The sequence below is a fragment of the Chroicocephalus ridibundus genome, chromosome 15 (assembly GCF_963924245.1).
Source record: "Chroicocephalus ridibundus chromosome 15, bChrRid1.1, whole genome shotgun sequence".
Lineage (NCBI taxonomy): Eukaryota > Metazoa > Chordata > Aves > Charadriiformes > Laridae > Chroicocephalus > Chroicocephalus ridibundus.
In genome coordinates, this window is record NC_086298.1 from 1960787 (window position 1) to 1984570 (window position 23784).

A 23784-nucleotide genomic window follows, 5' to 3' on the forward strand; every position below is an offset into this window, starting at 1 on the left:
GAGGCCGGTGCAGTCCTGCTGGCTTGGCTTTGCCGCCGGCTGTGCTGCCAGTCCTGAATGCCCGTGGCAACTTGTGCAGCTGATGGGGATGTCCAGGCCTGAAAGGGTTCCCGCTGGTGGGCCAAACTGGTTGATCTTGAGCCACCGGCAGGGGGTGAACATGTGTATGGTGTAAGCCAGTTCCAGGAGGACCCCATGGGCTTCCAGAACCTTTGGAAGAGTCTGGAGAAAGGTTTCTGTCACAGTTGGCAAATCCAGCTCTTGCCAGGAAGCTGCAGCGTAACTGATGCGGGCTGTAACAGAGGGGTGCACACACCATGTAAACACACCATGAAATGCTGATATTCCCCCCCCGCCCCCGGTACTCTGGCGTATCAGGACAGGGTGGTGTTACCAGTCACAACATTCAAGTCTCAGTTTAGATGGATAAAGATCGCGGCTGGCTTAAGGAACACAAAATCTGAAATAACATATTGCAGGGCTCAGCGTTTACCTCTTGATATTTAAGCCTTTAATACACCCATGGGATTATATTTTCAAGTTTTCCTCTGTGGTGGTGGTGATTTAATTTCAAATGAAGGTAAAAGGGGCAGCCGAAAGACTTAAATGCGTGCAGGTGGCACAGAGACAGTGTCAGACACCCCACTGGGCCAGGAGCAAAGGGCGAGAGGGGACAAAAGGAGGCTGGTGTGATTAAAGAGCAGTGTTGTGGTATGCTCATGGACTGAGAAGAAATTCCTTATAAATGGAACTGGTGTCCAAATGTAGAAGACAGGAAGAATAAGATTTGGCAGGTGAAATGGAAAAAATAAAAACTAAAAAAAAGAACCCCAAACCCAAACAACAACAAAACCACCAACCAACCGCAAAACAACACAACCCCCACCAAAATAATGCAAAGGAAAATGGAATAAAAAGAACATTCAAGTCATGAAGCTTGCACAAATAATGTTATAAACATGAGGAGCGTGGAGACTGCCGAAGTCAGTAGATGTGATGCACAGTAAAGGGAAGGTCTGACCTGAAGATAAAGCCCCAGCAGAAAAAACCCAAGTGAATTGTTTGCGTATGCGTTAGCTGTGAGAGCGCTGGGGGAGCTCACACGGGAGTCCTTCCATATGGAAAGCTCAGCAGAGAATCTGTTTAAAACTGAAGTGCTTTTAGGAGAGATTAAAGTTCAGATAAAACGAGCAGTAACAAGTTGCTGGGACCAGACGGTGCCACCTCCGGCTCTAAGGGAGCTCATGGAGGAATAAGCCGAGGTACCAGCTGGGGTGGTCACCTCTCCCTCCGTACCACAGCAAACGTGACAGCGGCCGCTGAAATGAGTTTCAGGGCAGATGGGGCAAAATACAGCCAGGTGAGCACAGCACAAATTCATAGGCGCAGCATCAATGGCTAAACACTGGGGAGGAGTCAACACAGTCTTTGTATAGAGAAGTCGGGCTTCAGAACTCTATTGGAATTGTTTTAGTGGCATCAACGAGCAGGGGATAAAGAGGATTTGGTCAATACTGTCTGCTTGAACTTCCAAAATGCACTTGATCGTGACTTTGCTCAAGGCACTTAAAGAAAAAAGCTGCTGTGGGAAAAGGGGAATGTTGTCACGTGGACAAACAACTGTTTAAAAGATGGGAAAGGAAGGGTTAAAGGGAGGGGTGTGTTTTGGTGGAGGGAAGTCAACAGTTGGATGCCCAGTATTTTGAAAAATATTTGGGAAAAAGTAATGAATCAGAAAGGTGACAACATCCACTGATGAGGTTATTCAGTGTAATAATAATATAATAAAGGCTGAATGAAGAATTGCAGAAGGATCTTATGAGACAGACTAGTAGATGAAATTCACTGTCAATTAATGTGGTGTTGCTTATGGGAAAACATCAAGAGACCAGCGCATGGTGGACTATTTTCACTCAGCAATGAGACCTTTGGGTGGTGAAACACAGTCCTGCAGAAATTTCTGCTTGGGGAACAGCAGGAAACCGGTCTCAAGGGAAGGATGTGAGAGCAGAGACCAGCACCAGGGCATAAACTGGCTGTGTGCCACGTCCTGAGGGTACAGTCCTCACCCTCCATCTTGGAAAGGACTGTGAGGAAAGGGGAAAGGCTCAGGGCAGTGAACAGGATCCTTCTGTGGTCCGGAACATAGAATCATAGAATGGTTTTAGTTGGAAGGGACCTTAAAGCCCATCCAGTGCCACCCCCTGCCCTGGGCAGGGACACCTCCCACCAGCCCAGGTTGCTCCAAGCCCCGTCCAACCTGGCCTTGAACCCCTCCAGGGATGGGGCAGCCACAGCTTCTCTGGGCAACCTGGGCCAGGGGCTCACCACCCTCACAGCAAAGAATTTCTTCCCGAGATCTCATCTAAATCTCCCCTTTTTCAGTTTAAAACCGTTCCCCCTCATCCTATGGCTCCCCTCCCTGATCCAGAGTCCCTCTCCATCCGTCCTGTAGCCCCTTTAGGGACTGGAAGGGGCTCCAAGGTCTCCCCGGAGTATTCTCTTCTCCAGGCTGAACCCCCCCAGCTCTCTCAGCCTGTCCTCACAGCAGAGGGGCTCCAGCCCTCCCAGCATCTCCAGGGCCTCCTCTGGCTCCGCTCCGACAGCTCCATGTCTCCCCTGTGCTGAGGCCCCAGAGCTGGAGGCAGCACTGCAGGGGGTTTTCCCCAGAGCGGGGCAGAGGGGCAGAATCCCCCCCTCGCCCTGCTGCCCACGCTGCTGGGGATGCAGCCCAGGATATGGTTGGCCACCTGGGCTGCCAGTGCACGTTGCCATCTCATGTTGAGCTTCTCATCAACCAGCACCCCCAAGTCCTTCTCCTCAGGGCTGCTCTCAAGCCATTCTCTGCCCAGCCTGGATTTGGGCTTGGGGTTGCCCTGACCCGGGTGCAGGACCTTGCACTTGGCCTTGTTGAACTTCGTGAGGTTTGCACAGGCCCATCTCTCCAGCCTGTCCAGGTCCCTTGGGATGGCATCCCTTCCCTCCAGCATGTCGACCGTGCCACACAGCGTGGTGTCATCGGTGAAGTTGGGGAGCCTCTGTGAAAGCGCAGAGAACATCTCTGCTCTGGAAGGGAGGTCAGGGACAGGGATGAGAGGGAGGTCTTTAAGAGGGAGGATGCCAAGGGAACACCGGTGCTGGTTTTGTCTCTAACCAGCAGCTGCTGGGTTGAGGCCGAGCAGCGGTCGGTCACCTCACAGGCGTTAGAGCTGCAGGGTCTCTCCGCAGGATGCGGCGGGCGCCGGAGGCGGCGTTTGGGGGAGTTCACGGGATCCCCCTCCTCCGCGGCCGCTGGAGGACGGAGCTCAGCGCGGCCCGGACCCGCTTGTGCCGACAAGCCCGGCCTGGGGCAGCGGCGGGGCCGGGCGCGGCGGGGGCACCGGAGCCCCAGGGGCCGGGCCGGGCCCGCCCCTGACCGGGAAGCAGACGGGCGGCTGTTCCGCTGCGCGCCGGCCCCGCAGCCGTCGCCGGAGCCGCCCCGCAGCATGAGCCCGCCCTGAGATGGCGGCGCCGTGCCGGACGCGGACGCTGCAGGTGGTGGACACGGAGTTCAGCGCCGACGCGGTGGAGTGGTGCCCGGTGGAGGGCTGGCACAGCATCCTGGCCTGCGGCACCTACCACCTCCGGCCGCCCGCTGCGGTGAGACCCACCGACCGACCGACACACCGGCACCGCGCCGGGGCTCGCCGGCACTCCCGGACAGCGCGGCCGGGCCCGGCGGCTGCTTCCCGCCTTCGCGGCCCACCCCAGGCCGGGCCCGGGGTGGTTTCCCGCCTTTCGCCGGCCACCTCAGCTGCCACCGGTCGCCTCACGGCGGCTCGGGTGCCCCCCCGCCGGTCCTGTGGGGCCATGCCGTGTCCCAGCTGGGCTGGCTTGAGGTGGCCGCAGCGTGTGGGGCTGAGCGGGCCCCGCCGGCCAGCGTGGCTGGGGCTGAGGGAGCTGTGGTGGATTTAATCCCCCAAGGGAGGGACTTGACAAACGGGAGCCCTCTGCCCTGCTCCCGCCGGCCGGTCATGGCATGATCTTGGGTGGGGAGAGGTCTGGGGGAGGTAGAATCGCTGCTAAACCTACTCTTTTCTTCCCAATTTTTGATGCAGACCGACTCCCGAGGAAGCAATGGGGCCTGTGACCGGACCGGACGCCTCTACCTGTATCACTACAACGAGGAGCAGCCATACATCCCGCTGACCGAAATCCAAAGGATTGACACTGCCGCCATCCTGGACATCAAATGGTAATGCTGGTCCGTCGAGGCTTGGAGCTCACAGCAGCGTGGTCTGCCCCTCTCGGGTCCTTTTTGGCTGTCGGTATGGCAGCAACAGTAATATTTACTAAATGAACTGTCCCTGGCTTCTGGGAGGGAAATATTCTCCAGTTTGCTCCAGTGAGCAAAGGCTGCGCTCATTTCTGTTATGCTCTTCTGCTTGTTTATGAACAGTTGGTCAGTGACTGTGGAGTCTTTTGTTTATAGAATGATACATAGTAGGTTTCCCCTATATATAATCCCCTCTGTGCATGTTTGTGGGAATTTGAGGAGCCTTAGATTTTCTCTGTGAAATTTTTTTGGTCAAGTACCTGCTTGTGCATCCTGGAATAAAAGTTATGACTTTGCTTTCCTCCTAAAATACAAGAAAGGTGGACATTCAAGACTTGTTTAACTTGATGTTTTAGGTGCCATGTTCCTGTTGCAGAACATCCCATGGTTGGCATTGCAAATTCGACGGGTGCCGTGGAGTTTTGCCACCTGACTGGAAGTGAGGTAGGTGGCTGTAATACCTCCTGCTGTTGAAGCTGTGCCTAACCCAGATTTCATACTTCTCTGGATTTATTAGTAGCGTTCAGAGATTTGTAGGAAAGCTGTATTGTTTCCAGGGCTTCCCCAGTATGCTTAGGTTTTTAAATAGTTCTTCTGTCTTCTCATGTTTCTCATAAATCCCACAAATTTGTTCGTGGCACCAGAGAGACTGGCTGGGCAGAGCGTGGGAGATGAGAGGCGTGAGGGGAGCAGAAGCAAACCCTGGAAACTGTCGCTTGAGAGTATGGGCTAACTGATGAACACAGCAGAAGATGCAAATTTGTTAAAAAGAGAGAAGAATTTTGGAGACGTGTGTCTTCCCGTTGGTGAGAGAAGGGAGTAATCCGAGCCATCCCCACAGAGCAAAGGAAGCAGAAGCCAGTCCATAAGGGAATTCAGCAGTCAAGTCATCACTACCGCGCTTCATTACTCACTGAGAAGAAGCAAAGTTTAAGGGGGATTTGTTAGGAGACGGGTAGGAAATCGTGGGGATCCCTTGTACGCATACATTTACCCATCAGCCAGGACTGAGCGAGTGGGACGTTTCATCTCTTCTTTAGTGTGGGCCCCTGAAGCGCTCGTTGGTCTCTGGAAGACACCTGCTGTGGGAGCAAGCAGTACCCGTGTTGTTGTATACCTGCTGTCTGCCCAGTCTTAACCCATTCCTTTTCTTTCCAGTAGAAGAACAGCTGCATGTTGGAGCCATGCTTCAGGGTCGATCTGGGTGCACAGCGTCTGGCCTTGTCTTTAGACTGGTCCACAGGACGAGAGCAATGGTGAGGATGCGAGACAAAGGCTGGTACCGGAGGGTGTTGTGTGTGTGTGGCAGCTTTCAGGCATAAGTTGAGGACTTTGATGAATGAACCTTTAGTGGCTTTTTGTGAAGTGGCTTAAGAGTTTCCTGGTCCCGGCTGTCTCCCTGCACCTTCTCTAGAAGTTACTATTTCCAGAGAAGGGTAAAAAGAGCATGTACCATGGCCACTGTAACAGAGATTAAACCAGCAACAAATGTGAGGTTGTGCTCTGGAGAATGGCGGCAGGTGAGCCAAGGACGTGTCTTCTGTTGCCTTTGCTGAAAGGAAAGACCAGAATGGGATGCAGACGGATCCACTGGTTCCAACTCTGCTCTTAGAACAGCTGAAATTTTAGTGTGAAGTTCTGTTTAATAACTGCTAATAATAGCACCCGTAGGAAGTTTAAACACGCGTTAGTGAGAAACAGGAGAGACTTAGTTTGAAAGTGGCTCCTTCCTCTCTTGAATGCTCGTACATTTGATTTCAGAAACAACAACATTGCATGAAATAACATGACTTAGCCATACCTTGAAGGAAGTAGAGTATGTGTTTTCTGCAAGTGCAAAACGGAGATTGGTGCCTTTGGTGTGAGGCTGGAAACTGGGGGAAGCAGGCAGTTGTGTGCTTAATTCTGCAGGGCAAGTATCTAGTGTCCTTTGCTAATTAAAGCTGTTTCATGTCAGGGAATGTCAGAAAATCTGTGCACTGTGAGCTGCAAAACGTTTGCCAGTGCTCCAAGAACATTGTGTTCAGAAACTGCAACTGTACTGTGCCCCAGAAGAGAGCAGGAAAGGTCAGGATCTGCCAGCGCTTCAGATGTCTGTGATAGCGGGGAAATAAAGCATTTCTTCAGACTCCAAAAGAGGGAAGAGACTCGGAGAGGTCCTCGTCGGTCTGACTTGGCGGAAAAAAAAATTCCTCTTCACGTGGAATTTGTTTATTGATGTAATATCAAGCATGTGAGAAGTCAAGTTATGCATCTGGGAGAAAGAAAGACCCGAGGCTGGTTTTCCTTCCTTCACATGAGTGTGAGGGGTTTACTCCCCTCAGGCAATGGGGATCATTGGTGTAGGCAATTTTAAGATGGGATGGGCTGAAGCTGCATAAATGCGTGCATTCTTTCCACCGTACGCCCAGTTTCTGTCAATGTATTATTGAATCAAACCTATGTAGTATTATGTTATGTTATCTGTCTATGCTTTGGCTGCTATTTTTCACTCTAACAGCTTCTAAGGGCACAGACTTCAGTAATTTCTAATGTTTTCTCTGTATTCCACTGTAGTGGATGTCCTTTGAGAGTGATCAGCAGTGATTCAGAGGGGAAGCTGAATCTTTTCTCCGTAGATGAATCCGCTCCTTCTGTGCACGTCCTGAACCAGTGGGAAGCTCACAAATTTGAGGCCTGGATTGCTGCTTTTAATTACTGGGACACTGATATTGTGTATTCAGGTCTGTAAGGACTGGGAATATCATTTGGGGGCATGGGGAGGGGGCACCTTGTTTAGGGATGGGTGTTCCTGGGATTTTACCTTCCAGGGTTGTGTAAGGTGCTTGCATCGCACCTCTTGAAAGAGTTGGGGCCTCTGCTAGGGGTGAAAGGCTTCTCGGTTGTGGGAAGTGGTTGGAGTTAATTAGGAGAAGCTGTGCCTTTTAAACTGTACCTTGGCTGGCTATTGACAAAAGAGATGATAATCTCTTGGGGTGTGCAAAAGAGAGTCAGAGAATGTCTAGAGTCCAGTCTTTTTATCTTCTAATTTTTTTTTTTTTGCTTAGCAAAGTGAGGGTATTTGTTAATGTAGGTCTCTTCTGTGATAAGTACCGTGAGCCTCAAATGATGTTTGCTATGTCTGCTAAATGCCATGGCAGAAAAGCATCAGCTTGGTGTTAACTGCGTGGCCTGAGTGCCCTGCACTGGCCATTTGGGTGGTGTTCGGGGTAACAGTGTTTTGTCTTTGTGCAGGAGGCGATGACAGCCTGCTGAAGGGCTGGGACACCAGGTGCAGCCCGGAGACTCCTGTCTTCACCAGCAGGAGGTAAGCAAGGAGTCTGCAGCTGGACCTACAGCTATCGGCTGTGAACAGAGGGTGCTACTGTGCCCAGTCCCAAGCCAGGGAGTTCAGAGACGTGCAGTGACAGTGGAGCCCTGTTTCTGCCTCCCTTGGGAAATGCAGACATCTATTCGGGTTATTCATCAGGACAGCTTCAGGTTGACACTTTCTTCTGTGGCCTTCGACATAATACACCAACTGCTCATTCCACACATGAAGATGATGATAGCTTCTTTCTAAAAGAACGATCCTGATTTACACTTTTATTTGGAGAATTATTCTGTGTGTTAAATTTGGATATCTTATTATGGAATGTTTTTTAGAAAATATTTTGTTCTCCACTGTTCACTCATTTGAAGTAATCTCTCTCTTCTGGTGGCATAACCTATCTTTTAGACTATGACCAAAACAACATACGCAGCTCTCCAGTGAAATTTTATGTGTAACCTGGGGATTATTGCTATGGAAATATTAATGTTGGGAGTAAAGTCTCCTGGGAATGGAATTGTGCTGAAATTCTTACGGGCTCTGAACAGCAGTTTGTGGTACAACTGTTACTAGAAAATATTTGCGCTGAGAGACTGCATGAGTGGAAGTCTTGCCCTGGGAAGGCTGTTGGACTGTGCAGATGGAATTCTACCTATGCGTTTTGCTGGACTGGAATTTGAGTTCACTTTACTCTCCTTTCCTGAGACACCTTGATGCAGTAATGTGAACCCCAAATCCTTGAAATTCAATGAAGAATTTCCTCTCAAATCGTACATTGCTGTCTCTTCCCTCTGCTCTGTGTTCCTCTTTTGCAGACACTCCATGGGTGTGTGCAGCATTCAGTGCAGCCCCCACCGGGAGAATCTTCTGGCTACTGGCAGGTAAATCCCTTCCAGCTGCTCTTCACTAGTGTGACCAGCCTCCTCTGTCATTTTGAATGCGCTACTGCTGCTCGAGGTGTGGTCTCTTCAGAAATTCAGTGTGGTGAAGAGCATGCAATATTTCCTAATTTTCTTCTGTACGTGTTACACTGAATCAGCTTTGCTGCTTCTCTGCATATTTTTATTTGTCATGTGTCTCCAGCTATGATGAGCACGTGCTGCTGTGGGACACCAGGAACATGAAGCAGCCGCTGGCAGACACCCATGTTGAAGGCGGAGTCTGGAGGCTGAAGTGGCACCCAACCTGTGATTTTGTGCTGTTAGCAGCCTGCATGCAGAGCGGGTTCAAAATCCTGGACTGCCGCGGGAGCATGGGTGAGTGTTCAGTGGGACAGAGCTGCTCGTGCGCTGCTCCCCTTTCCTGCCTCCGGGTTAACGGGGGAGCTCCACCTCTGAACTTGCTAGAAAGATCTCCATGTTGTTAATGGCCATAGACTTTCATTCCAACTTGAGGTAACTCTTCCAGCTTTCCCAGACCTGTCCTTGCCGTTGGCCTGATGGGTTGTGCAAAGGCACTGTCATTATTCAGGTGTAAATCTCTCGTAACGCCTTTTCATGGGAAGAAAGGCTGTTTGTTTTGGTGGGGAGGCATTACCTGTTGACGTAACCAGTATGGTCTGTATCCATCTCGGGGGTTCAGAGAGGTTCTGAATGTCAGGTGATGGTTTACTGTCAGCAGAAGTTACTGACCTGCTGCTGCATTGGTGATTGCCTCAGAAAGGAAGTGCCGTGCAGTCTGGTTAATCTCGAATAACACGAATAAGCTCTCCGTGTGAATCAGAAGGTATTTACATGATTAAAAGCTGTTTGCATCTTCATTACAAATACAATCTTGCATAAAATGGTTGTCTTCCTGGGTTTCTCCAGGCCTTGGGCAGATCCACAGCTTGCGAAATGACAATAACATTTCTGCTGTACAGGAAAGGAGGAACTTGATGCCCATTTAATATCAGAGTCAAATGTTGAAAGCTCACGGGAAGAACACATCTGCAAAGTTATTAATAACCAGAACCTGGTCTGGCAATCTCACCAGCTGCATTTATGGCTCAGCAGAGATCACTGTGTGACCTGTCTTGTCTTTCTTGGGCTGTTTTAGCTGTTTTGAATAATGAGGCTCTTAAACCTCATGTGTGTTAAACCCTCTTCTCCTGGCTGCTTACTGAACCCGGGAGAACCAGGGGTAATGAGAGGTGGCTGAAAAATGGTCAGAAGAGGCAGTACCTCATTTCTCCTAGAGCACTTATCTCTGTTGTGGAGAAGGCAATAGCCTGAGGACTATTCCTGTAGGACATCGCCAGGGATAGAATGGCTTCTGAGCAGTCTGCAACAAACCATTTCACAACCTGATTTCTGCTCACTTATTTATTTTCTCTCTTTTTTTTTTTTTTTTTTTTTTTCCCCAAGCGGAAAACATGGAGGAATGTATCATCCTGTCATCCTATGTCTTGCACAATTCCTTGGCCTACGGGGCTGACTGGTCAAGGCTGTGTCCGAGGGATTCCTGGACTGCAACACAGGACTCTGCCGCTGCCGCTGTGTGCCAGTCTTCAGAGGAGTTTATGGGAAGATCAGAGGAAGGAGACGAGAGACTGAATTTGCAGGTCCAAAACCTGAAGATAATTTATGAGTCTCCTACAGCTACTTTTGATGTGATACTGGATGAGGAGAGTGAAGGCCCTGCCTTGCCGCTCAAAGCAGGGGGGGGTCCTAAGCTGTCTGGGGCTCCTGACCTGGATAGGGGCCCCGGTTTAAAGGGGAGTTTAGATTCAGCCATGGGCCCTGACCAAGGGGGAGATCCCCAGTCAGCCAGCGGTTCTGCCTCGGGAGTTCGGAGACCCAACGGGATGGGCCTGGAGAGAAGCGGTGGCTCAGCCAAGTCTCTAGACAGCCCCAAAGAAATGAGCATTGTAGCAACTTGTTCTTTCTATGACAATATCCTCCATGTCTGGAAGTGGGAGATGAGCCTGGTGAGCCCTTTGGGGACGTCGGGTACCACATCTCCGTCTGAAAGAGCAGCTGAAAGTGTGCATTGACCAGTCCCGGGGGAGAGGGGTGGGAAACTCCTGTACTGAGAGTGACAGCTGAGCTTACGCCCTCTCTAATTTCTGCTGGGCTTTTCCAGTGTTATTGCTGAGCTTGTGAGTCTTTTAAGGCCGATGCTGATGGAATAACTGGTGTTTTATTTTCGGCACTGAGGAAAGCCTTTGCTTGGAGGAGTGTTGTCAAGCACAGATGCGTTTATTTAGTTTTCCTTTAATGTACTAGCTCAAAGTAGGAGAGCCTTCCTCCCAAAGGCTGCTTGTTTGTACCCTGTATCCCTTCAAGGCTGGTTTGCATTTGTACGATTGATCTGTTAAGCCTGTTCTCCTTCCATCACAAACCAAACTTGGCTGCGCTGCTACATGTAGACACAGGATGTGGTCTGGGTTTTCCTGAATGTCTCAGGAGAGCCCATGCGTACGGGCTTCGCTGTGCGCGCACCTCGCTGTGCGATCTGTAAACCAGTAGGTACCTTGAGAAGATGCTCAACGACGGTCCAGATAGTGCCAGTGCAATGTGCTCACGGTGATTTTTAGTAGAGAGAAATCCTTTTTTAGAAGGAATTCCAGATGGACGGGTACAACAGACAGCAGCTCGGTGTCAGGAAGCTTTGTTCTGAGCAGAGCCTTTCTTGTGGGGATTCTGGTCTGTCTGCACAGTCTGATTTTTACATCAGACTCATCACCTGGTTGCAGTCGTGCTTTATCGCTCTCCAAGTTAGGCACAACCTGGTTTAGCATAATTTGTGTCGCGAGCCCCGCTGTGTTTTAGTGCCGCCCTTAACCCCCCCGTAGCCTCTTGGTAGCAAACTCATGTTTTCTGCTCTCCACAGGGAGACATACATTTAGGTCCAAAGTCAATATCTTTCAGTTTTATAACGGTGAACAGCTTTAAGATCAAAACCTCCAAAAAACATAAGCAGTGTCTCCTGACATTTTTTAAGTTCAGAATACGTAAGTAAAGAAACCAAAATCTTAACAACATTGCCCTAACTACCTCCAGGAATGGCTGCAGAATTTCTCATGGTCGCTCCATTGGCTTTCTTTTTTCACTGTGAAATATCAGCAAAACATCGTTTCTGGAACACTTTATTATCTTCCTAAAAACAGAAAAACAGCTTAAACTAGGGAAGTAACTTCTAGCTTTCATGGTTTCTCTTCGAGGGTCCTAAAGAATTAGCTGCCTGGAGGGAAAGAAACACCAGCAACAGGTCTATCTGTAACAGTGCTGCATCTAAAGCGAGGTACCAGCAGAGAATTATTCTACTGCTTTGAAACTCCTTTTTGAAGGGTGAATGTGTATTTTAGAAAACATTCTTGAGCGCTGTTACATGAAGATTCATATTAGTATTGTGAACAAGAGTTTTGTTAAAAAAAAAATAAAAATCACACCCTATTTTTGGATGTTTCTAAAATAAAATCAATATAAGTGATTTATCTTTCTTGGTTGTTTTGATTTTAAAAAGCCCTGGATGGTCAGTCCTTGTGAGGACCTTCCGCCTTGTCCCGTGATGGCTCAGCCTCTTTGAGGGCATTTGGTGGCATTGAACATTCTTTGGGAGTCAGAGTAGACAATCCAGTTCCCTCACGCCTTGTGAGAACACGGAGGGTGTATCCTGCAGCGACACGGCTTTTGACTATGACTCGGTCTTAAAAGGTTGTAATGGCTTTTTTTATTGCCGTGTGAGATGAAGAGGAAACAGTCTGAGGTTAGTGGAGCTGGAGTGGTGTCACAGAGCGTGGCCAGAGTGGGGCCCTTGGCTTATGCACGGTGCTTGTCATTTGCCCTGAGAAATGAGGAGTCTCCATTTGTCATCTGCCTCTATGCAGGGAAGATTAAGGCAAGTGGCTTGTTCAAGACCAAGCTGTATTTGCATCAAAGGGTAGGAGATCTCCTGCTCTCCAGCCTCATGTTCACCTGTTCTCCAGGACGTGAAGGGTTGTCCCCTCAGGGAAGCGCAAGGTGGAGCCTAAAGAAGTGACACCTCTGAAAGAAAGGGGCGAAGCATCACCTCTGCCACCAGCCACAGCACCCAGCCTCAAGGCAGAAAACAACCCCTTCTGTATAACCATTATTCTGATGAGCTGAAAAATAAGTTAAAAAGTTGTGCTGCTGTGCTGACAACTCCTTCCCGCGCAGTTCTCTGGGGCTGCAGCACCCCCTCCCTGCCAGCACAGCCCTGGACAGGCCTGAAAAGAGGTATTTTTTTAAACAACACTTTAAGGACTCACCTGCCAATCTTCACTACAGACTGGATGCTCACAGAAAACACAGTAAACATGCTTCGTTTCTCCAAAAGTGAACATTTTCATTGCAGTTTAGTTCTCTAATGCTTAAGCTTTGCAGTAGTTGGTATTTGGAAACCTCATGGAAAAAAACAAAACTCCTGAGTACCTCTTGCGAGGGCAGCAGTCACCAGACACAGAACTGCCACACAGAAGAATCACTTTCTCAAAAGACTCCAGTGCTTAGGCGTCAGAGAAAACATTATTACCAAAGACATTTAGAATTTAGCAGTTTCTACTTTAAACAGTTGCACACAACTATGTAAGTGTCACTTGTATCCATTTAATCTGACCAACAGCAAGACACTGCTCTTCTAGGAAGGTGTCAAAAAATAACAATTCTTGAGATATGTTTCAAATGTAAACAGTTACCTTGTAACTTCAAGCAGCTGCACTAAAGAACAGATATTAAATGAACCTATTAACTGTATCTTGATTTACTCTAAAAGAAAGATAAGCTCTAAGGCTTGGGAAAGTCTGGAACAAAGTGGTGGCATTCAATGTAAGCCACAGTTCTCTGCTCCGAGAGAGTTATGGGTGCAGCCATGGTTTGGCCTGGTGGGCGTCTTGCTTCTGCCTTGGTGGAACGTGTCACGGGGGCTGGGGGTAAATCACTGAAGGGTTCTGTCCCTCGGTGTGAGCTGGGCAGCGCTCCCAGACTGGGGACAGCTTGCAGCAGCCGGCTTTCCCCAGCCAAGAATGCCAGACTCTCCCAAGGAGATCAGATGTGCCCTCTCTTCTTCCCAGAAAACAGCAGTTCCTTCCCAGAAGGAAGGAATGATGTTTTAGCAGCCTGAAGAGAAACTGCCTCCTGCTAATTGTCAGCGCCTGGTCAATCAGCTCCTCTCTGGGCACCCACATGCTCACACAACCCAATTACATGCACAATGCAAGACACAAGTAACACTTTCCTAAGCGAGGGATGCGAAATTAACCCCCCATTTCCCCACAGCAATTTAAATCAGACATTGCAGAAAGAATACATGGAAGGATTTGCTTTTAATAGCCAGTGACAGAAGCTGTCCCATGTTTGCTGGTGTGGGTTGTGTCTCACAGGACGATGATGCTCTTCACCCCGGGAGCCCTGCTGCTTGCTCCCTACCGCACATAGTTCTTGGGGAAGAGCTGGAAGAGCTTGCCCTCCTGCGTCGGCTCGAAGCCATACTTCTCCAGGTTGTTGGGGTCAAAAGCACCTTCCTTCACATCCTTCTCAATGCGGGGAGCCACCACCTCAGTGAAGAGCTGCTTGGCCGTCATGGGTGGCTCAGAGCCCGGGGGGGCGCGGTACGAGACGTAGGGCTTGAGCTTGAAACCTTCCAGGTCGGGGACGATGAACTGGGGCACCATCTCCTCGACGCGGATGAACTTTCTGCTGGAGGTGAGCACACCCGGCCTCCTGGCGCCCCGGCCCTTGTTGTAGCTGCGCGGGCCGCGCTTGCTGGTGAAGGGGGACATGCGGTCGGCGCCCCGCACCAGCCCGCGGGCCAGCTCGGTCAGCAGCCCCATGGCCGGGAACCTGCGGCCTCCACAGGGCGCGGTGAGACCGCTCTGGCACCACCACCCTCACCTCACGGCGCTCCCACCTCCCCACACACCAACACCGCCCGGTCTCATTGGCCGGCAGGCGCCAGCCAATCCGCAGCGCCCATCGTAACGCCGCGGCGAGCGCGGGCCATTGGCCGCGGGGGTGGGGGCTGTGCCGCCCAATCAGCAGCGAGCAGCGCGGGGCGTGGGCGGGGCCTGCCGCTTGCCCTCGGCGGGCGGCGGGGGTGACCTTTGACCCGGGCGGCTCCCGGTGTGGCGGCGGGTGAGGGGCGCGATAGGGCGGGCTGGGCCTGGTGGGACGGCTCGGCTCGGCTCGGCTCGGCGGACGGCGGCCCGTTAGCGTCCTGTGTCTGTTTAACGGGAGGGGCCGTGGGCCTGACTGTGGTGACCGGCGGTCGCAGAGGGGCTGCAGCCGCGCCCTGGAGCGTCCGAGGGAGGTCCTGCCGCCCCGCCCCCCGGGGGCCTTCGGCAGCCGGCGGTCCCGGTAGCGCCGCCTGTGCCCGAGCCTCGCTGGGTCGCTCGGCCGGGCCGGGGGGACGGAGCGGGCAGGCGGCGGGGCTTCGGGTCGGGGGTGCCGTCGTCTCCTAGCGCCGTCTGCTCCTCGTTCCTTGGCATGTCAGCTCCCGCCGTGCCCCCGGAGACGGGGGAGGAGGGCAACACCACCAGCCTGGAGGTACGGTGTGCTTTGCTGTGGGTTTTGACATGTTTATTGCCCCATTAGCATTTCAGAAGCTGAAAGCCACTGCGCTGCCCTGGTCCCAGCGACGCTGCGTTGATTTCTCTTTCAGTAATGTTACTTTTCAGTAAGGTCTTTTCTAACGCTTGGGAAAACTGCACTTCTAGAAGACTCTAGTGTCTGAATTTGTGAAAGTATTTACTTTGTCGCCAGCTCTGGTGTGCGAGTTTCAAGGTCTCAGTGTTTTGGAGCTCCCCAGGTGCGGGGACGAGGAGGTGCGAGACCCGGACACCTGACCCAAGCTGCCAGGGGGGTCATTTCATACCACGAACGGCACATTCCATAGAAATTAGAAAGTTTGCTGAGGAGTTCTGTCTCCTGAGAACTTCTCACCCCTGCGCCCTTCCCTTCCTCCCGAAGCCGCAGCCTCTCAGTGTCCCACGTTTGCTGGGAGTGCACAGCTTCCTGCTGATAGAATTGTCTGAGTATAATCCTTGTCTATTTTATAGGAGTATCAGGGTCAATATTTGTTCTTTAGTATTATTAACGTTAGTTATCTAGTCTTATTCTATTAAATCTGTTTATATTTCCACTCTCGGGTTTCCTTGTTTTTCCCGATTCCCCTTCCAGGGTGGGGAGGGGTCACTGAGTGATAGAATAATTGTCTAAACAACAATAAATTGTTGTGGCTTCTTCAAACCATAACATGTCCTTAATTTCATGACACTTGGGTAATGTCTTTAGATGCTTTTACTTGGAAAGAGCCTTTCCTGATAAGAGTTTTAGCCTTCCAAAAATGTCAAGATTGGTCCTGTTTTTTTTGTGTATATGTTGGTTTTTTAAATTTTTTTTACTGCAAACCTTTCACATGCTGCTTCAATCTCTATGCTGTTAGCAGAATTACACAATTTAAGTGTCTTTTGCTCCAACAGTACTTTTTTAGCCTAAAGATGGAAGAATTGTGGAATTCTCTGGCAGCTAGCTCTTCTTCATCATAAATAAGTTCTTAAATCTGTTCTTAATCATAAATAAGAAACTCGTAGTCCAACAACGCATGTGGTGCTTTAGTAGTAATGACAGGAAACAGTTACTTTCAGAACTAAATGATATATACGACGTACTTGTATGCAGTTAAGAAATGTTTTGGGAAGATCCAGTATCTGAAGCCAAACGCAGGTGCCTGGAGCCACGTGCTTGGGAGCTGGGAGGACTCTGATGTTCTGGGCGATCTGAATTTCAAGGCCCTGCTCTCGGCACCGATAAGTGTTTCCCACCCCTCCCTAAATGGGGAATGTCTCACAGTTTGCCTTTGATCGCCACGTGGAGTTGTTAAACTCTCAGCAGAGCTGCTTGTTCTGCGCTTGGCACTCTGGGTGAGTGTGTACAGCGTGTAGCTGTATATTTTTGTTAGTTGCTATTAATTCTCATTTTCTTAATGAGATGTCAACATCATTGGAAAAAACAGACAAATGCTTTCTAATAGATACTCTTAGCCTGTCATTGCTCCATTTTCTGATGGAGAGAGGGTCTTTTCAGGGTTGTTCCACACGCGTTTTGTGTCTGAGAATTGTTTGCGGCTGCGTAAGGCGCCTGTGAAGTCCCTGGATGTGGGTGCCGGCTGTCGCCCTGTGAAGGGAGCTCCTGTGGGCTCGGGCTGACGGGAGGGTCCTTCAGCAGCAATGGCTTCACCCTGACCTCATTCCTCGCCCAGATGCTGTCACATAACAGCAACTGCTTACGTATCTCCAGCATCTGTATGGTTGCAACCTGCCTGCTTCCTTTCCCTGCTTTTCTGCAGGGATTGTCAGTGCTTGAGAATATCGCGTTTTCACCGGGGGTTGTAAGAAACCTTGCAAGAACCTTCCAGTTTTCCTTGGAGGTCTGGGTTTCTTCTTTCCCTCGCTGCTCTTCTGTATTGAGGTGTGAGGGCTCGGGCTGTGCCTGTGTGTTTTATTCCTTTGCTCGCGAATTTGTTCTTCTCCTCGTGTAGCAGCAATGTGACTGGCAGTTGGCAACTACTGTTTTGGATGTTATTTGAGATCACACAGGCCTGGACAGTAGCAGAACTGTGCGTGTCCCTGACACCGTCAAGGGGAAATAAATTAAGTGACCACAATAGACTTATACCACTTATACCACTTATAGACAATAGACTTATACCACTCTGCTTTACCTGAATGTGTTGTATTTGTTGCTACGAAAATTTTCAACTTTTTTTTTTTCCAAATTCTTGCGACTTTCAGCTACAGTCCCATTAACAATAATCTCATAATGATAGAGTTAGTTTGACTAATGCTGGGAAAATAAATTGTCGATGTGCTGTGTTAAAGCAACCTAAGATGACAAACCAGAGACAGCGCTCTGTTTGCGTTGACTGGTCAGGCAGGAGTTTTATTTGTGCTGTAGAACTGGAATCAATTTCATGAGAGAAACTTGTTTGGCGGCTTTCGGCATGCACTTCATTTTTCTCTCGGTGGCAAAGCTAAGTTAAGAAGTCATCCAGATCCGAAGCCAAGGGTAAAAACAGGGACCAGAACTGTGTGTAGTACTTAAAATTCAAGTACTTGTAAGGTTTAAGACATACAGGGGGACATAGCTGTCCTTGTACTCAGTTTTTTCCTACTTGTTTCTATTATTTGGTTTGCCTTTTTCCCCTGTTCTGGTAAGTTTTGAGCTGTCTTTATGGGACTACTTTAACTGCCAGATTTTTTTCCTGAACGACAATAGTCGGCTCAGGTCCTGGGACTCTGTACCTAAGGTCAGAGCTTTTTCCCCCATATGCGTAATTTTCTTTTTATTGTGAATTCGTTTTGCTGTTTTATTACTTACTTTCTCAGTCTCATAAACCCCTTTACGTTGAGTTCTTGTCCTTGTTGCTCTGAAAAACATAGAGTCATCAAAAAAGGTTATCACCCCACTGTTTGACCCTGTTTTATGACTATTTAGGAATGTGTTGAACTGATACCAGTGTCGAACTCCACCACTGACTCCTCTCCGCAGCGTGTCTTGTGTTTACAAAGTGGGCCGTAGTTGAAAGAAAGAGACTGAAATACAATCGGTTTGCATTGCACGTGCCAGGCCAGGCGCGGAGATGTCTTTATGGAGGCTTTTTGCCAGTTGTGGGCAACTAATTTCACCTTCTTTTTGGTGCCAGGCTGTGTTACCAGCAGGTGGAATGCCAATTCTTCAGTTTGTAGAAGACAGAATACAGACCACTATGGTAATGTATAGCTTTGATCAATGGGATGAAAGGCTGTGTGTAAATAGTGTGTAGCTTCTCCTAAGTTCTAGGAACTCTACTAAGTCGCAGTCAAAGTGTGAGTGTTTCTTCGCTGTCGCTGTGCGTGAGGCAGGAATTAATTCCTGTTCTTTCATGCCACGTACGTTGAGTTGATCAGCTCTCAGGTCTTTGGGGGGAAAAAATGCTAAATATTTTGCATGTGAGCTTATGAGTGAGATGCTGATGTAGTTTCAACTTCTTGCATGTGTGATGTTTTAATTAGAGATTAAGTATTTATGAATGTGCTTTTAATGTCATCTAAAAGATGACTTTTAGACATCTTTCTGAGCTAAGTGTTCTTCACCCCCCCCCCCAAAAGTACTTAATAATTTTCAGCTTTAGAAGTTACTGACTTCTTTCCCCTCCCAATTCCTCTTACAGCTGACCGGGATTGCAATTGGAGCTGCAGTTGCATTACTTCTTATAGCAATTGTTGTGTTCGTCGTTTACAGAAGAGTGAGACAGTCTAGTAAGTACTCAATAACTAAGTATGTTTTAAAAACAGTTTTCTCATCTATCTTCAGCATTTTTGTAACAATACGTGGTAGATTCTATGCTGATTTGCAATAACTGCTGGCTGTGAAGCTAGTGGTTCTTGCAGGAAAACAGCTTTAGAAGGATGAAGAACTTGTGTTAATTCACTTACCCAGGCCTGAACACAGGATTCGTAACTGTCATGTGCAGGATGCTCGAGGTTTTTATTTCTCTAGTGTATGTCAGCTTTCCTGTCAGTTGGCAGGCAAATAACTTCAAACCTGCTGCCATTTCACCGTTAGAGTAATGAGAAACAGGTGAGTTAGAGGTTTCCTTTGTGAGATTAAGATTACCTGATCCTTGTATCTGTTTAGAGAGCCATTTTATCTCCCCCAGTGATTAGGTAGAGCCTCAAGGCAGCTCTTCCCTGCCCTGGTTTGGCTGACCAGGGTTGGGTAATGAGCCGTCTTGTATTGGTTTAAATTCCAAAGGCCGGCCACAAGAGCTTGCTGCTCGGTAGACAGGACCCACAGCTGTTATGGAGGTGGTCAACATTGATGGCGTGTGCTGGGTTTTCTTTGCCTTAGCGTAGAGGTGCGGGCGGTTTCTGATGTGATGATGCTTCTCTCTTTCAGAACAACTTCAGCCGCACGTGCCTCAGTACAGATTTCGCAAGCGAGACAAAGTGATGTTCTACGGGCGGAAGATCATGAGAAAGGTAAGTGCATCTGGCGTGGTGGGAGGGAAGTAAAGATTAAAATCCAGTTCGGGAGGTGTTGTAAAGTTTGCGGTACTTCGCTTGTTTAGCCTAGCCCAGGGCCTTCAACCTATAAAATTTTACTGGAATTTTGGGATGTTCCAGAGCTCCTGCAATTCTGCCCGAGTTGCTGATAGAACAGCAGTCGCTTCTCTTTCTGGCCAAACTTTTCCTCTTTCAAGAATATTTGCAGACATTGAGAGTAGGGGGTAAATCTAACTCCACTGTGGAGTTGATGGGTTTTATATATCTATAGTAATCTGTCTTACGTGGAATCACAGGCTGCAGGGGTTGGCAGGGACCTCTGGAGATCATCTCCTGCCAGAGCAGGGTCACCCAGAGTAGGCTGGACAGAATCGCGTCCAGGCGGGTTTGGACTATCTCCAGAGAAGGAGACTCCACACCTCTCTGGGCAGCCTGTGCCAGGGCGCTGCCACCCTCAAGGTAAAGAAGTTTTTCCTCATGTTCAGATGGAATTTCCCGTGTTCCAGTTTGTGCCGGTTGCCCCTTGTCCTGTCGCTGGGCACCACCGAGAAGAGCCTGGCCGCATCCTCTTTCTCAGTATTTAGGATTATATTCGCGATATTCGGCACCTATATTCAGGATTGTCCTTTTCAGATAATGATTTTCAGCAGTGCCATTACATTCAAAGTCGGCACCGTCTGTCCCATGGGAGTCTGTCTGCCGAGCAGATAGACAGATTTACCTTTCTGCCGTCCCCTTGTGAAGAGCACTGAGCACGTCAGCATATGAGCTCTGCTCTTCTTCTACCGAATTACAAGTAGGACTCGTCAAACTGTCTCATTAGAGACTGTTCAAGAGGGGCTTATCCCAAGATGAACCTCTTTGCCTTGGATTGTCGCAAGGAATACAACCTGTGCCCTCAGCGTCCTGTTCTCATGTCGTTCCCATCTTATTGTTCTGAAAGGGCTCCTCAAGAATTTTCCATCAGTCAGGAATCTGTTTCTGCATCACTCCGTTAAATCCTTCAGATCTGTGGCTGCCTGTTGGATGTTTAGTTCTGTTTCTTGTTTGTTTTTTACTTTTGTCTCTGCAAGTGGCTTTTCTTGGGAAATTGCAATGAGAAGGCTTGAGGAAATCTGAAGACGGGTGTTTCCTTTAATGGGTTAGGTTAATCTCAGGAGGCATGCTAGGTGTCCAGCACCGATCGCCTGGATTTCATTTAACTGAGGAGATTAATCTTGTTGTCTTTCTCCTTAAAACACGTAGTGTATGTGGAATGTGAGATTGATTTTTTTTCTGGCTGACAGTTACCACCACGCTGAAAAGAACTCACCTTTGCAGGGATTCCGTGAGCGGCTGTGTCAGTGCCGAGACTTCCCATGTGGGTTTGTTACAAGCTTGTGCAGTAGGTCCTGGAGGTGGAGGTGACTTCCTTACTCAACACTTCCCATACCGAAATATATGTAGCAACTTCTTGGAGCTCCACGTGCAGTTTTTTTTGTATATGATGCTGTTGATAAAACCTGGATCTGGAAAGCTGCCTCGTACTCAGGTGGGGACTCTGACCCCTTTTACAGTAGCAAATGGTTATTGCTTGCTTGTAGCTGCAGATACAGATGGTCGGTGAAGGAAAAGGCTATTTGGATGGTGATAAGAGCTCCCTGCCCGCTGTCCTGTAGAGTCACAACCAGGGTGCGGGTCCGGTGGATGCTCCAACCCCCGGGAGCTGCGAGGCAGGATTGGGACTGGCGCCCGTTGGGATCGTAGGCAGAGCTGGGGCATCCTAGCTGTGTCCTGGGGATAATCCGCTCGAGTCCAGGTGTGCTTGGGTTGCCCAAGTTGCCAGGGCACTTAAAACAACACCTGTAGAAAAACAAGGTACAGGTACGTGAACTTCCTTTGTTGGTCGGTGCCTGGTGAGGAACACTTCCTCTGCCGAGCTGTCGCAGCCTTCTGCCTCGCACACCGCTGAGCTTTGTTGAGGTGAATACAAATACTTGGACTTAATAATTAGACGCTGTGCTGGTTTTAATAATCAGTTGTGGGGCTGTGTTTGGTTGTGGAGGGAGGAGATGACTCCCTGAACCTGGCTTTTGCGTTGCAGATCAGCCTTTATGTAGGACTTGGCCAAAAAAAGCCCCCAGTGAAAGGAAATGGTGTGTGTTGCCAGCAACTTCTTCATTTTAATATTTTTTAACACAGTTGGCTGTATGTAAAACACAGAAGTAAAGAATGCTTAGAATTCCATATGGCAAAATCATTTCAGGTAGTTTTTGCTTTGGGGTTTTAGACCTTGCTTTGATTCCTGAATAAGACACAGAATATTACAAACTAACTGCTCTTGATTGTAATTCAGGTATTTCTGATAAAATACCAAGATTTTACTTTCTAAAAAAAAACTGAAAAAGTGAGTCTCCAAACTAATTAAAGTTTTGGGTCTTTTTGTTTTGGGGAGAGAAACCTTTTCCTGGGATTAAACTCCCTGAGAAACAGAGAACTAGCGACGGTTAGAAAGTGATGAGGTGTTTTCTCGCTCTTGCGGCTGCTGCATTTTTCCAGAAGGTGGCACTTGGTAACTGTTCCAAACCAGTAAAAGCCTCGCTGCGCGTCTCCGGTGCTGGTTGTCACCGACCCGAAAAGGAACGCGGCCCCGGTTTGTCAGCATCGCGGTCTGCCGTAGGAAGGCTGGAGCCTTCACTGTTACTTTTCTGCTTGTTGTTGAGTGTTTCTGAGTGAGAACCGTATAGCTGAGGGGTTTTCTTCCCCCTCTACCACCCATTACCATTGCAGTAGTCACTTATTAAAATCAAAGTATACTCCACTTGCTTTCTAGCCAGAAGGTGTTGCTGGAGTAGGTGTTGTTCCAGTCCTCCAAGGTCTTCTGTGAGTGCTTCCCTGGGCTCACGTTCTGCTGAGTTGGAGCCTTTGGAGGGTTGGAACTAGTGGGTTGGTTTGGTGTTTTTTTTTTTTTTTTCGTTTGTTTGTTTTGGTTTTTAGTAAATAGGCTTGGTTTCATTATTTCCTCCTAGGTTACAACTCTTCCAAACTCTCTGGTTGGGAACACCGTGCCTCGCCAAAGGATGCGGAAGCGGGCAAAAGTTTTATCTTTGGCTAAAAGGTACTTGGGCTTTTGGGAAAGGGGGAATTCACGCCCCGGAGGCTGGGTTTGTGGGTTTGTGTTTGTGGTGTGGAACCTCTCCCTAGCATAGCACTTTTCCACAGGTGCTGTTTTTTCCCAGCTGTGCCTCGGCCTAGTGTTTTGCTGGGAAGTTTGCTGGAACGGAGTGCTTTATGCAGCACTGTCTCTGGTTTCGCTGAAGAAAGGCGGGAGGGTGGAACACTACTGTTTTATCTACTAGATAACGTGTAACTTGGTACGATGTGCCGTTAGTATTGCAGTCAACCTGCGGTGTCTGCGTAGAGCCCGTACTTAAGACAAATGAGGAGACTTCCTGAACTTTCTGACCTGATTTTCTCTGTAGGATTCTGCGTATTAAGAAGGAGTGTCCAACCCTGCAGCCAAAAGAACCACCTCCCTCTTTGCTAGAGGCGGATCTGACTGAATTTGATGTAAAGAATTCCCATTTGCCATCGGAAGTCCTATACATGCTTAAAAATGTTAGGTAATGTGAAATGGAAAAACAAGTCTGGATTTTGCTTTGGACGGATGTTCAAGTGATCTAAATATTTAGCAGTTTGTGTCAAGTCTTTACGTCAAGACCAGTTTTATCACTGCATGGTCAGAATCTTTAAGCAGTTGACTGAAAGTTCATCTGAGCATGAGGAAAAAATAAATGACTTCTAATCTTCTAGACACATTAAGAAAATAGTCGAATGCGTGTTTTTTTTGTTTGTGGTTTTTTTTTTTTTTTTTAAAAGGGACATAGATTAGTGGCCTAAATTTGGGGATAATGATCATAAAGCTTTTCTAACATGAACAGATTTCTGCTAGTACATTTTTAAAATTCCCTTTGGACTATATCAGGTAACTTTTTGGTACAGAATGGTATAATTGGTACGTGTTAATTGGATACCATATTGACAGCTCTCTAAACTGCAGAATCTTTTATTTTTGTGGCTAAAAAAGCTTGCAAACAGAATCAAAGTCAACTTAATCTTCTCAGCTCTTTGGTGGGTTGAGAGGAAGGGATGGGCTTTGTGCCCCTTCAGTCGAGTTTATATTGCTGACACGGCAAA

At 48.6% G+C, this 23784-nt stretch overlaps 3 protein-coding genes across 5 annotated transcripts in view; 2 read left to right on the forward strand and 1 right to left on the reverse strand.

Moving 5' to 3' along the window:
• The first annotated feature begins 3365 nt into the window (after positions 1-3365).
• DPH7 (diphthamide biosynthesis 7) lies at positions 3366-12041 on the forward strand. Its single transcript, XM_063353209.1, has 9 exons — positions 3366-3639; positions 4098-4234; positions 4672-4759; positions 5477-5571; positions 6872-7038; positions 7550-7622; positions 8441-8506; positions 8709-8881; positions 9971-12041. The coding sequence occupies exons 1-9, from the start codon at positions 3502-3504 to the stop codon at positions 10597-10599; spliced, it is 1566 nt and encodes a 521-aa protein (XP_063209279.1). The 5' UTR covers positions 3366-3501; the 3' UTR covers positions 10600-12041.
• Positions 12042-13871: 1830 nt separating this feature from the next.
• MRPL41 (mitochondrial ribosomal protein L41) lies at positions 13872-14499 on the reverse strand. The gene has a single exon (XM_063353210.1). It carries the CDS (start codon positions 14395-14397, stop codon positions 13990-13992), a length of 408 nt encoding a protein of 135 aa, XP_063209280.1. The 5' UTR covers positions 14398-14499; the 3' UTR covers positions 13872-13989.
• A 164-nt stretch (positions 14500-14663) lies between these two features.
• Positions 14664-23784, forward strand: part of PNPLA7 (patatin like phospholipase domain containing 7) — a 137528-nt gene continuing 128407 nt past the window's right edge. For all 3 annotated transcript variants that reach the window (XM_063353102.1, XM_063353103.1, XM_063353104.1), the window contains exons 1-6: positions 14664-15109; positions 18267-18332; positions 18774-18861; positions 19502-19584; positions 22617-22705; positions 23070-23210. In XM_063353102.1, coding sequence (XP_063209172.1) covers positions 15050-15109; positions 18267-18332; positions 18774-18861; positions 19502-19584; positions 22617-22705; positions 23070-23210 — 527 coding nt within the window. In that variant the 5' untranslated portion in view covers positions 14664-15049. The remainder of the gene's footprint in view (positions 15110-18266; positions 18333-18773; positions 18862-19501; positions 19585-22616; positions 22706-23069; positions 23211-23784) is intronic.

Bases quoted from the DNA above. Each gene is read 5' to 3' on its own strand.
- MRPL41 (XM_063353210.1), bottom strand. From the start codon at position 14,397: ATGGGGCTGCTGACCGAGCTGGCCCGCGGGCTGGTGCGGGGCGCCGAC.
- DPH7 (XM_063353209.1), top strand. From the start codon at position 3,502: ATGGCGGCGCCGTGCCGGACGCGGACGCTGCAGGTGGTGGACACGGAG. The intron at 3,640-4,097 runs GTGAGACCCACC...TTTTTGATGCAG, and splicing joins ACCTCCGGCCGCCCGCTGCG to ACCGACTCCCGAGGAAGCAA. The intron at 8,882-9,970 runs GTGAGTGTTCAG...TTTTTCCCCAAG, and splicing joins GGACTGCCGCGGGAGCATGG to CGGAAAACATGGAGGAATGT.